General features: G+C 45.6%; 1 protein-coding gene across 1 annotated transcript in view; it reads left to right on the top strand.

Annotated features, from left to right (window-relative positions):
• Positions 1–12,601, top strand: part of TTC7A (tetratricopeptide repeat domain 7A) — a 182,695-nt gene that overhangs the window by 124,747 nt on the left and 45,347 nt on the right. The window contains exon 18 of the mRNA XM_028724852.2: positions 929–1,063. Coding sequence (XP_028580685.2) covers positions 929–1,063 — 135 coding nt within the window. The remainder of the gene's footprint in view (positions 1–928; positions 1,064–12,601) is intronic.

Genomic DNA, 12,601 nt, shown 5'->3' with positions numbered 1-12,601 from the left:
TTTTCTTAAAAACACACACAAACAAATACAGGGTCCAGTTCTCTATATCATTTTATACCATTTACTTTGTATGCTGAAGTTGCATCAGAATACAGCATTTTGGCACCAGGCACACAACCTAGCTTCTGAAAAATATATAAGCTTTGTACTGAGTTCCTGACCATTTTTCGTCCTAGCTTACTACTGTCTCCTCTGCCAGTTGGTAACCGTCCTGGGTCTCAGCCTTGTTTTCTTTCCCAGCCATGCTCCCTTACCCATTTCTCTGGAAATTAACTGGCATTTTACTGGAAATGCCAGGAATTCAGCCTGCTAATCTGCTGAGCTAGTTAGTTTCCGGTTCTCAGAGTTGTGAAGCTGTTCTTGAAAAGGTGTGGTCAATGCCTGCTTGAAATCTAGAAAGCTTGTTTTGCTGCTGTATAACATTTGTGGCTGCTCAGAAGCATAGTGCCATGTTTTCCCTCACCACAAGCAAAGCCAAAATAAAATCTGAAAAAATAGCTGAACGAAGTGGAGAAAATATGCCAAGTGTTGTGCAAATGTACAGAAGTTTAAATCATATATACAAACGGCGGAATCCAACTTCTGGTTCACAGATTTAATTTATTTAAGACAGGTATGGTCAAACTTGGCCCTCCAGGTGTTTTGGGACTACAAACCCCATTATCCCTGACCACTGGTCCTGTTAGCTAGGGATGATGGGAGTTGTAGTCCCAAAACATCTGGAGGGCCAAGTTTGGCCATGCCTGCTTTAAGACAAACACAGGTCTGGACTCTTCTGGAAAGCTGCCTAATATACATATTTTCACCCTTGGTTTAGATCAGGAATGGAGAAAGGAGTTCACTCCCCACCTCCATTAGCTAAAGAACAATATTTTGATTGGATAACAAGATTAGTGTTTTTTGAGTGTATTTATTTGTTTGTTTTCAGGCTCCCAGCGAGCGTCTTCCATTGCAGCCTCGCGGCTGGAGCAGGCCATGTCTGAATTCACCATGCACAGTACAGCCTTGAAGCAAGGGCCTATGCAGCTGTGGACAACTCTGGAACAGATTTGGTTGCAGGCTGGTAAGTCTGCTTATTCTTTTTAAGACGGTTCCATACAGTGCTGTTTTCCTAGATAAAGAGGTGCCGGAACTCACTATGAACACCTCCCTTGTTCTCTTACAATTGCAATGGTGGCCACCTGAGAGGTGCCGGAACTGAGTTCCGGTGAGTTCCTGCTGGAAAAAACCCTCTGGTGCAATGTATCAGGTTTGTTTTTAGCTGGTGACAGCCCTTTATGGCAAAAAAATGCTTGTTTATATTATTATTATTATTATTATTATTATTATTATTATTATTATTATTACAGTGGTACCTCGGGTTACATACGCTTCAGGTTACAGACTCCGCTAACCCAGAAATAGTGCTTCAGGTTAAGAACTTTGCTTCAGGATGAGAACAGAAATTGTGCTCTGGCGGCGCGGCGGCAGCAGGAGACCCCATTAGCTAAAGTGGTGCTTCAGGTTAAGAACAGTTTCAGGTTAAGAACGGACCTCTGGAACGAATTAAGTACTTAACCCGAGGTACCACTGTATTAGGGACGCGGGTGGCACTGTGGGTAAAAGCCTCAGCGCCTAGGGCTTGCCGATCGAAAGGTCGGCGGTTCGAATCCCCGCGGGGGGTGCGCTCCCGTTGCTCGGTCCCAGCGCCTGCCAACCTAGCAGTTCGAAAGCACCCCCGGGTGCAAGTAGATAAATAGGGACCGCTTACCAGCTGGAAGGTAAATGGCGTTCTGTGTGCTGTGCTGGCTCGCCAGATGCAGCTTTGTCACGCTGGCCACGTGACTCGGAAGTGTCTCTGGACAATGCTGGCCCCCGGCCTCTTAAGTGAGATGGGCGCACAACCCTAGAGTCTGTCAAGACTGGCCCGTACGGGCAGGGGTACCTTTACCTTTATCACTGTATTATTATTGATTTCTATACCACCCTTCATCTGAGGATAACAGGGCAGTTTACAATATAAAAACACAAAAGTACATAACATAGTAACAAACAAAAAGAATACCCCTCCACACATACCCCATTTAAAAGGCTTCTTAACAGTAAGAGCAATTCAAGGATGGAACCAATTGCCTAGCCGTGGGACAGTGGGCTCTCCCTCACATCTTCAAATAGGGACTAAGCTGCCATCTCTTGAAAGTAATATTACCTTTGAACTTGCTGCTCTGAATGGATTAAGCTTAAGACCTTTTTCAACTCTGGTTCATTCCATTCCAACTCTACGAATGCTTTCTATTCCAGTGTTCACCCCATTCTGTTATTAGTTATTATAAAGCACCTCTGTTTTTTAGGGACTGTACAAAAATTAAGAAAACCGCACAGTCCCTCCCCAAAGGCATTACAACCTATTAGTCTCAATGCAAAAGGGCAGAATGGGGACAATTTACAGGGATACGTACCAGAAAACAAGGGTCATTCCTAGTAAACAGGGACCTTAGGAGGGTGTGAAGTATTTGGCAATCTTTTCCCCCCAGAATTTCGTTGGCTATTGGCTGAGAGCTGCTGCAACTCTTTGCATATCAAAACTTTCTTTTCCCAGCCCATAAGCCTCGTTTCCTAAGCTGACCCCTATCCCTTCTGCTTGTAATACTGTATTATTTTAAGGCTTTTCGCTTGACTGCAATGCCCCAGTCCGCTTCCACTGCTGGTTCTCTCTGAGCTAAGCCCATGCTTTACCAAATATGGCCACTCGCAGAAGACTTTGCTCCAGTAATTCGATCCCTGGCTTGGCCGAATGCCCTCCGTGTGGAGCCTTGCAGACCTCGCCAGGTAGACCATTTCGCCGTCTTTCACAGCGCCGAGGCAAAGGGAGGACTGAAATACCTCTGCATTCTCCCTTCGAATTCTCCAGCAAAACTGAGCAAACCATTTCCGATCCCCTGGGAGAAAATTAGATATTTGCCCTTAAAGAAATATTGGCACGAATACACCATCAGTGTGCACTGCAGTTGGAATGGAGGGTAGTCATAGCACAGCGAGCTGATGGGAAACATCTGTTCTAACCATGTTGTGTGTACAGTAGGAGCATTTTAAATGTATTTATTTATTTTATTTGTGATGGACAGATTAGTGTGAGCCTAGATTTCAGATTAGGAGCAAAAGTGGGGTTATATCGACAGTCGGCGAACTTTACAAAGTCAGGGGCTGGAATGTTTGTCTCCAGGTTGCCCACAACTGCACTGGCAGACTCCGCTGCTTCTCTAGGGAATACCGGTCAGCATGTGGGTCAGTCACTGCTGGGCCTCCTTCCCACTTCCAGACAGACATGCTGCTCTACAACCAGTCAATCACCTTTGCTTACAGTTACAGCTCCCTTCCCTATGAAATGGCTTTGCCATGACCAAGGAGCCCAACGTGGTGCCAGTAACCCAACTCTGAGCACAAACACAGCAGACGGTTTTCTGCATCACCTAAGCCTCCTTTCTGCTAGAGCTGCGGGTGGGCAGCCTTCAGTTTGCAGGGATTACAGATGCCACCTTAGATGGTTTACAGTGGGGTAGCTAAATTCATGGAGGATATGGCTATCGTAGCTTCTAGTCATGGTGGCTAAATTCTTCCTCCTGGGTCAAAGGCAGCATGCCTCTGAATGCCGCCAGCTTCTGTGAAACAACAGCACTCAAGCCCTGCTTGTGCTCTTCCTATAATATTCTGGCCACAGGATCCCAGATTAGATAGTTCTTCTGTCTGATATGGCAGGGCTTTTCTTAAAATCTTAGATTACAACGGGGGGAGAAATATGTTTTAGGTTCACCTCCTTAGCTGTTGTTTTAGAAGGCCACAGGGACCATAATTTGGCCTCCATAATTTGGTCTGTCCACCATGTCTCTCTGCTAATTCACCTGAGTAGGGCAGTCTGTTTTGTAACTTTGCACTGTCTTGTTTAATTAGGCTACCTATCCATAGCCAATGATGCCTAGTCTGCTTATTTGCTGATATGGCTTCCTAAGGACCTGATTTTAGAAGGCTATGAAAGGACACGATGTGGGAAAAACTGGGAAGAATGAGTGGTGAGAACTGTGGAATCCATTAAGTCCTTACCTATCTTCCCTGCCCCCTCCTAATTCAAGCACTGTAGTCGAGGGAGTGTCTTGGAAAAGACCCAATAAAAACATCTGTATGCAAACTGCAAGGGGACACATAGAAGCTTCCTTGGTAGGGATCTAAGGAGAAGCAAACTAGTTCAGCATCTTAGAGAGAAAGAAGTGCTTCCAATCAGTCCTGGGTGTCGGAGGGCCCTTGAATCTCCTAAGGTTCAACATTGGCCGGTTTGCATCTTGCTTTCACAACCTAGCTGGGAGGAGAAAAGTACATTTTCTGCATAAACTCTGCCATGAATTTCTGAGACCTTGCAGTGGCTGGTGGGGGATTCTGATGATGATGAGTCTCAGGCTGTTTCCTGAAAAGGAAAACCAGAGGTCTCCTGTTTGAGAACTTCCTGGTTAGAGGACATGGCCCTGCCTCCATCCTTTAACTAAGAGGATGAGTCTCCTTCAGTGCCTCCCATCTCTCCAACCTCACAGAAGTTCAGGACTGCAACATTAGGCGAGGAGCTCTACAGCCCAGCCTGCTCTTCCAGGGAGGCAGAGCTTACCCCACCAGCCATTTTTGCCAGCCTCCATAAGGCCTCTGTTGGCTTTCGTTTCTACTGGAACAACATCTTCTTATAGCTACCTTAAAAGGAAAGAGCTTCAGCCAGCTCGCTTGGAGCTATCCAGAGTCCTATTTTTGTCTGTCATCTGTGTAAGCAAGCTTCTGACTGGACGTCCCCTGCTTTGGTGTGACTTGACTTTGCCTACCTTGCCTGGACTTTGCCTACTTGATCTGGCCTTGGCTATTGTAGTTTGGCCTTGTCTATCTTGATGAGCCTTTATTTTGCCAGATTCTACCTGCTTCCCACACAAGACTCAAGTACCCATGGAACAGGATAAATTCAGCAACATCAACTCTATCCCTCCTTCCCCCCTACCTGCAGTGGCTACTAAAGGACTGGAGGCCTTGGGTCTCAGGTGGTTCATTCTGCAGAAATCCACTTTTTAAAAAAACGGACAAAAATCAGAATTGCTTCTGCCTATGCAGTGCTGGGGAGAATGATTCTTGACATCAGCTTTGGAAAGCGTCCAGAGGTACAGAGCAGTTGGCATTTTACATGAGCCAGCAATAAGCTCTGCTCCTTTTTATTGTGCATCAGTGGCAAGTTGACATGGTTTGTCCAGCAACAAAAGGCTGTCAGAAGTAATACAAGTCAAGCAATAGCTTTGCATGTCTTCTGCAGAGGGCAGGCAATCTATGGAGTGTTTGCTACTGTTCTCAGGAAATGGAGGCGAAGCAGCGATCAAACCTTTTATTCCCCCAATCTGGTACCCTCCAGATGTTGTTAGACTACAACTCCCACTATCTCTGGCCATTGGCCAAGCTGGCTGTGGCTGATGGGAGTTGGAGTCCAAATATATGGAGGTCACCAGGTTGGGAAAGGCTGCATTAAGGATACCTACTTCTGAACCCAGGAATGTTCTTGTCACTTGGAAAGGGCTCTTTCTATGTTGCCAAGCTTGGGATTTTGCAATTCTCGTTGTGCTTCTCCAGGAGATCTATGGAGATCATCTCCTCCCCCTTCTCTTCCTCCTCCTCAGAAGGAGGTCATGAGACCTACAGGGCAAATAGTCTTGGATTGAGATCATTATCTAAGGTGTTACCATCCGGGAGGACTGTGGGGGCCTAATAGGGTATGGCACCTTCTTCAAAACAGCATTAAGCCCCCACAAAATAAATAAATGGCTAGCTAATATTTTTTTGCAATGAATCTTGCTTTTCCGCACATAACTACTGATGGTATTTCTGACACGTGGAAGAAAAAGAAATCAAACCCTCCTTCCAATATATATCATGTATGCAGTCTCCTTGTATGGTTGGCCTGGAGGTGACATTTTCTCATCCCGGGTCATCTAACCAGCAGAGATTTACAAGCCTAATTCAAACAGTTTGTCGTTCTTCCAATCTGATTTCTGCTGAGCGCTCTGTAAATTAGTTCCATAGATTAGAAGTGCTTCTGGTTCAGCAGTAAGCAGAATGGATGACTAATAGGAGCATACAATTAAATTTCTTGGAAGCACAGGTTTATTGCATGCCAAAACAATCTCCCTTTGTCATACCATTTTTCTTCCTTGTTGGCTAGACGTGCTTCCTTTCTCTGTTCAGCTCTCTAACCCAGCTGCCCCTTTCCCTCTCCTTCTGTCAGAAAGATTCTGTCTCTTGTTTTGTTCTTAATTCAAAGTAGCCAAGTTGCAGATCTACTTTTCCACACGCACAAAACCAACGTTGTGCAAATTAAGCCTCCCATTGCCATCCTTTAAGGATTATCATTCCCCTAGCAAGTACATGGGCTGGGCCTTCAATTAGCCTTGCTCCCTTGTCATTCTTGTTACACTTCTGGCTTTGATTTTGATTTTTTTGGTCTTTAAATGTTTAAATGAAGAGGCTTGATAGGCCCCCACAAATTCATAGCAGTAAAAGGCTGGAAAGGGCTGCTTAGCCTCCTCTCCCCCCCCCCCTTCTTCCCATCCTCCCCCCAATCATTTCTTTTTCTTTTTTGCAAGTGGAATTATATTGTTGGTTGCTAACAGATTGACGAATATGGTAATGCCCTTATGCAATATTCCTCCTGCTATCCTCATTTAGCTCCCAACTCTGCAAGATACTTCAGCGCGTGTGCGCCTAGCATTTATGCTTGTGAATTAAGCCCACTGGTTTTCATGCTCAGGGTTCTCCAGGTGTTTAAACACCTCTCTGGAAAGCAGGGGACGGGGAACCCTTTTCAGCCACAGGGCCCCATTACCTCACATCCAACCTTCCAGAGCCACATGCCGGTGTGGTGGGTGGAGCCCAAGTCCAAAGTGGGTGGGGAAATGCATAGTATCGTAGAATTGCAGAGTTGGAAATGCTTGGAAGGCAGCTATGCTTTTCCACCAACCAGAAGGGACCCTGAGGCTCATCTAGAAGCCCTCCTGCACTGCAGGAATCCTGCCCACAGCCATCCCTGGTTGGGTTCGAACCAGCAACCTTCTGGTGAACAACCAGATGCACTGACCCCTCGCACCAAGTGTCTGTATGTGACTCTTAGCTTTGTACAGTAAGCGACTGTGGCGTCTGCCCTCCTAGGTGTGTGACATCATACTGGGTTCGTAAGGAAAGGGTTAACTAATTGTAAAATGACTAACCAATGGGAACCCAAGGGGAGGAGTTAGAGTTAGAGTTAGGGTGGTTGAGAAGTCAGAAGTCTGGAGTTAGAGAAGAGATAGAGAGGATAAGTCTGTGGGTTGGGCTAGTCTGATGTGAGAGAGTGAGAGAATTTGTTAAGAGGAGTCAGTCAAACAGTTGAGATAATCAGTCAGAAGGTATTAGGAAGTTATAGGCCGGTAAAGAAACTAAGGTTAAGAAACTGACAGGAATATTATCTGAGAAACCATAAACTTGTTAATGCTTATAAAATAAACTTGTTTATTTGGTTCAATTTTAACAACTGTCTGGACTAAGTGTTTTACCCGAGAGTAACGGCTTGGTGGCAGCGGGGAAGCGAGCACAGTGGTGGCACAGGGATCAATAGACCGTTAAACGTCCGGGGACCCTGTGTGATCGCCACAGCGACATTCCACCCACACAAAAATCAGGTCTCTACTCATACCACACACCATTTGCAGTGAGCAAGAAGCAAGATTGCAATTCAAGGACAGATCCTTGTTTGGCTAAGTCAGTCAACAAGGATAGAAAGCAGGACTGGTGACGGGGGATGGCAAGGGACAGATACAAATGCAGAGAGGGTCACTTTTGATTCCTGGGCCTGAGGTTCTCCCCACCCCTGCTGAAAAGGGGCAAGAGGAAGGTTGTGGTCCAGAGCTGTGGCCATGCTTTATTTTGGCCTTGGAAGGGATGAGGTTCCTTTGGAGTCTTAAATATCCCACCCTGTGGGTGTTTGCTGAGCTCTAAGTCGGAATCTCCTTTCTTGTGACTTGAGTCCTACCTTCCAGAGAAGGAGGAAACAAGACCTGTTCATTTCAGTGGGTCTACTCAAACATACTTGAATACAGCCCTGATTATTATTGTTATTTTAATAAGCATTAGATTTGAGATAATCAGGCATTGTACGTTCACCAAGCGAAGCACCAACTACCCCAGCCAGCAATGGACCTGAATGTTGCTAGCCAAGACAAGTAAAAGCCCAGCTTGCAGCTGATGACTCCCATACTTCCAAAATGGTTGACGCCAAGTGAAAACATGTGGTCTCTTTTCTGCATTGCAAATAATAATAATAATAATAATTTATTATTTATGCCCCACCCAGCTGGCTGGGCTTCCCCAGCCACTCTGGGCGGCTTCCAACAAAATATTAAAATGCAATAATGCATCAAACATCAAAAGCTTCCCTAAACAGGACTGCCTTCAGATGTCTTCTAAAAGTCTAGTAGTTGTTGTTCTCTTTGACATCTGGTGGGAGGGTGTTCCACAGGGCGGGTGCCACTACTGAGAAGGCCCTCTGCCTGGCTCCCCGTAACTTGGCTTCTTGCAGTGAGGGAACCACCAGAAGGCCCTCGGAACTGGACCTCAGTGTCCGGGCAGAACGATGGAGGAGACGCTCCTTCAAACAGCTGTATGGATCAGCCTCCTGTTACTTCCTAGCACTACTAGCAAATGTAATGTTGTTTACTCAAAATAGTTTTGCGTTTCCTCTCTTACTTCGTTCCACAAGAAGCGCAGCCGGTTGTTTTCATGTACCTAGAGGTAAGGTTACAGTGGTGCCCCGCGAGACGAATGCCTCGCAAGACGAAAAACTCACTAGACGAAAGGGTTTTCCGTTTTTTGAGTCGTTCCGCAAGACGAATTTCCCTATGGGCTTGCTTCGCAAAACGAAACGTCTTGCCAGTTTGTTTCCTTTTTCTTAAAGCTGCTAAGCCGCTAAGCCGTTAATAGCCGCTAAGCCGCTAATAGCCGTGCTTCGCAAGACGAAAAAGCCGCAAGACGAAGAGACTCGTGGAACGGATTAATTTCGTCTTGCGAGGCACCACTGTACGTCCTTTAAGAACATGGCAAGCATGAGCAAGTACACCAAGATTTAGGGCTTTAATAAAAAAAGATTCTTCCGCTAGTGGTTGTTGTGATGTGCACCCCATGTGAAGACTCCTGGTGTTCTTTGACAGGATTTAATAACATTTGGGAGGCTGATTGGCTCACGCATTGCACGGCTGAAAAGAGTCAGAGGGCTAGAGCTGAAAATAAGGTAACAGTGGCATTGCTTGCAAAAGAGGGGGGGGGGGGCAATGAGGATTTCAAACCTGGCCAGTTGCCCTAAAGGAAACCAGAGAAAGTGCAATGTAATGTAACTTCCCAGTGCCCTTTTGGGTGCTTTTTCTCAAGCCCACATCTCTCTTTATACTCTACCCAGAGAAGCAAGAGGCGTTATCAAGAGTTAAGGAGCACATTCCAGCCAGACGAAAACACTTGGGGCACAAAGAAGGGCCAGTGAGGAGTGCAGCCTGAGGAGACTTTTGAGGGCCAGAGAGAGAGGATTGGAGGGCCACATTCAGCTTCAGACCTAAGAGCTTTTCCTGTGCTGACAAAAATATCCTGGGCCCACTTACATAAGCCGTGGGCTCCCAATAAGTGAATTCACCAAAAAGAACTAGAGGCGTCTTCTGTTTAGGCTGAGACCGAACCTGAATGGTAATTCTTATTGGCACTTCAGACTTTTATGAGCCTCTGGTCCCTGGCTGGTGATTCTTAGCTTTTGCCAGTTCCCTAAGACCGCTGAATAAGGGACGCAGGTGGCGCTATGGGTTGAACCACAGAGCCTAGGACTTGCCGATCAGAAGGTCAGCAATTCGAATCCCCGCGACGGGGTGAGCTCCCGTTGCTCAGTCCCTGCTCCTGGCAACCTAGCAGTTCGAAAGCATGTCAAAGTGCAAGTAGATAAATAGGTACCGCTCCGGCGGGAAGGTAAACGGCGTTTCCGTGCGCTGCTCTGGTTCACCAGAAGTGGCTTAGTCATGCTGGCCACATGAGCTGTACGCCGGCTCCCTCGGCCAATAAAGCGAGATGAGCGCCCCAACCCCAGAGTCGGCCATGACTGGACCTAATGGTCAGGGGTCCTTTAAGACCACTGAACTGAAAGCAAGCTCTGGTGCCTGCCATTAGCCGTTGGCCAGGCGACCAAGGACCACTGGAGAACCCCTGCCTTCCCAGAACAACATCATGACAAAGGGAAGACCAACCTAGCTCCATCCTCTGGCCTTAGAAGGAGTAGCTGCCAGGAGTTTGCTTCCCCATCCCTGCCAGAAAAAGTAGACTTCAAGTACCAGTTGCCCTTGGACTAGAGAGTTGGAAGTCAGTAAACTCATGTTCCCACCCGTCCGTCAAAGAACTAAGGGGTTTGGGGTGAGGTGGCTTTGGGAGTATGGGGTATGGGTTGGTGTTCTTCCCAATTGCTTATAAACTGTCTTGGGAACCATTTGACTGAGAGGTGGGGTATAAGCCTTCAAATTAAAATAAGCAACCTTAGGTCCCCATGCCCTGGCTCTTCTTACTGGTGAACTTGGAAGGAAAAGCCATCTATCTCATTGTTTATTTAAATCATTTCTTTTTTTCATTTCATATTGCAGAAACACCATAGGTGCAGAATAGCCTGAGAAAAAGTGCTCTTAATTTGCCGCCCCACACATGAAGAAATTCGTCAAAGGCCTGCACCTTTCCCCTAGTTTAAGGCAACACTTCAGTACAGTCCTGTTCAGGTCTGCTCAAAAGTCAGCCACACTGAGTTCAATAGGACTTACTCCCAGACAAATGTTTATCATATCACATTCTTAGGAATGTAAAATACTTTTTTTGTCCTGTCTCTTGCTACTAATACAGCAGCAATACAAATGGCGTCCAATTCATGCATTAGCATTCTATCTGCTACCTAAAAGTAGATCTGCCAGGCAATGGAATAATCATAATTATTTTTGTTTAAAAAAATGTGTTTCCCCATAGCCATAAACAAGAATTACTGCATTTCTTTCAGTGTCAAATATTTCAATTTTAGTGAGATGGTTCAATAAAAACAAAACATATTTTTTCTGAAGGTTTTGTCAAGACTTAATAACATTTGCACGTAGGGCATAATAAATCTTAGTGTTCACATTAACAAAAATCGATTGATAATGTCAGTGGGCTGCATTAGTATTCTCCTTCAATATTTCTCATTGTGAAAAAGTAACAGAACAATTACTTTTTGTTGAGCAAAGTAAACAGTCGAACGACCTCATTTTTATTAGTCCATTTTTTCCTTTTTTCAAATGGATCTCCCTCTGTTCTGTGTGCACGTGAGTTAAAATAGTCGTGAATAATAGACTCTGTTAATGCTTTTAAAATAACTTATAACTGTCGTCTCTGGTGTGCTGGTTTTCTCGATACCCAGCTAAACAAAACTTTTTTCAGCAAAGTGCAGGGAAAGTTTATTAATCTAAAGCATTTTAAAGCTGTTCTTCAGCTATAAAAAGGCTCCCAGAATGGCTTATATGAGGTTGATAACAAACAAGGCAAGGCAGTCCCTCCACCTCAGGCTTACAATCTAAAAGGCATGGCACAAAAGGTTAAACCGATGAGGAGGGAAAAGGAAAGCAAGCAACTTCGGACACTAGTTTACTTAAAAGCACAAGATTCTCATAAGAGCCATATTGAATGGAAACAATTCAGGGGGAGAAGGAGCCAAAAGCTCTTCACCACCTCAGAATGTAAAATAAGCTTCAAAGCATGTCAGTCAGAATTCAGCCGATCTGCCTTGGAAGTGTTTGTGCACAAGTGTGTTGATGTTACAGATATTTCCTTGTTGGGGATGGGAGCTCAACTGCCTGCCTCCAGATTTGACAGTGATCCATTTTACTGAATTGTCTGTGAAAAGTATTAATAGTGCATGCCACCCATTTTGCAGAGCCTGCTTCTTTCAAACTTTGTGATAATTGTGCACTTCCCTGCTCTGTAGCAACGTGCATGAGAACTTGCTTTCACCTTGACTCTGCATTCCATTCGCAAAATAGGTTCTGTAGCTTCTTCAACCCGACCATTAGAGCAAGGCTTATAGTTCAGTGGCAAAGTGTTTGCTTTTCACGCCTAGACACCTAAGCTCATCTCCAACAAAACAGGGTTCTCCCTCTTATTTGATGTATTTTACACAATGACTGTGTTCTACCTGCACCAGTAAGTGTAAAATGTTGCCAGATGTTTTGGAACTACAATTCCCATCATCCCTGACCACTAGTCCTGTTAGCTAGGGATGATGGGAGTTGTAGTCCCAAAGATTGGGGATGCCTGGTGTCAGGGCCGCCTCAGGTCCCAGCTCACAAGAGACCAACGCCAAGTCCACTTTATTTACAAAAGTCTTTATTGAAGTACATTGTTTGTTCCACAGCCGAGGCGCGCAGCCCCACGTCTGTTACGCTTAGACCGCTGTAGTCCCCTCTGAATCAGTCCCGCCTCTACACCAGTCTTAAGAGGCTTGTGCTGGTCCACCTCTTCCTGTCCTTCCTTTTCCGCAGGG

This window comes from Podarcis muralis, chromosome 3 (genome assembly GCF_964188315.1).
Source record: "Podarcis muralis chromosome 3, rPodMur119.hap1.1, whole genome shotgun sequence".
Classification (NCBI taxonomy): Eukaryota; Metazoa; Chordata; class Lepidosauria; order Squamata; family Lacertidae; genus Podarcis; species Podarcis muralis.
The sequence above is the reverse complement of the archived record's forward strand: the minus strand, read 5'-3'. Positions and strand labels throughout refer to the sequence as shown.